This window comes from Galeopterus variegatus, unplaced genomic scaffold (genome assembly GCF_000696425.1).
Source record: "Galeopterus variegatus unplaced genomic scaffold, G_variegatus-3.0.2 Scaffold143, whole genome shotgun sequence".
In the NCBI taxonomy this organism is placed as follows: Eukaryota; Metazoa; Chordata; class Mammalia; order Dermoptera; family Cynocephalidae; genus Galeopterus; species Galeopterus variegatus.
The window spans coordinates 903,063-903,646 of record NW_007726254.1 but is presented as its reverse complement, the minus strand read 5'-3'; the positions used below and the strand labels follow the sequence as shown (position 1 = coordinate 903,646).

General features: G+C 63.2%; 1 protein-coding gene across 1 annotated transcript in view; it reads right to left on the bottom strand.

Moving 5' to 3' along the window:
* The window catches only part of NOL6 (nucleolar protein 6 (RNA-associated)), a 16,770-nt gene extending 16,521 nt beyond the window's left edge, over nucleotides 1-249 (bottom strand). The window contains exon 1 of the mRNA XM_008591085.1: nucleotides 196-249. Coding sequence (XP_008589307.1) covers nucleotides 196-249 — 54 coding nt within the window. The remainder of the gene's footprint in view (nucleotides 1-195) is intronic.
* Between the last annotated feature and the right edge of the window lie 335 nt (nucleotides 250-584).

Here is a 584-nt window from a genome sequence, read left to right as displayed (position 1 = left end):
CCCCCCCCCCCCCCCCCCCCAGCAAGTCCTGATTGTCTCGGTGCCTCAGGCTGGACGCAGGGCGAGAATGGGGCTCCTCCACAGTGGGCTGCCTTTCTGGCCCTCACTGGCAAGCTGTCAGGCCCCGCCATCTTTGTCCCTACAGCTGGCGGAGCGCACACTGAGCCTCTCTCCCTCCGAGCTGGCTTAACCCACCTCCGACTCCGCAGCCGCTCCGCGCAGCTGCTCTCCGGCAGGCGCCGGACCCATCACTCCGGGTCCAGGTCTCTCTCCCGCACTTCGAACTCAAGCCGGGCCTACACACCACAGCTTCACCCACGTGGGTGAAAATGCCGAATTCCACCGCTCAAGTTCAAGCAAGCAGATTCCGCAGGACTGCACCCGCTGCAGAGCCATTGGGTGATTGCTCGATGAGCCACTCGCCATTGGCCTGTCACTCTCCAGGGCCGCCTATTGAGGCGGGGCCAAACGGGACTCCGATTTACGTCTTCTTCGCGACACTAGACCGGAAGTCTTACAGCCGTTTCCTTTTCCTCACTTCCTCCGCTTGGGTGCAAACGGGAAGGGCGGTGCTAGTTTGGGCG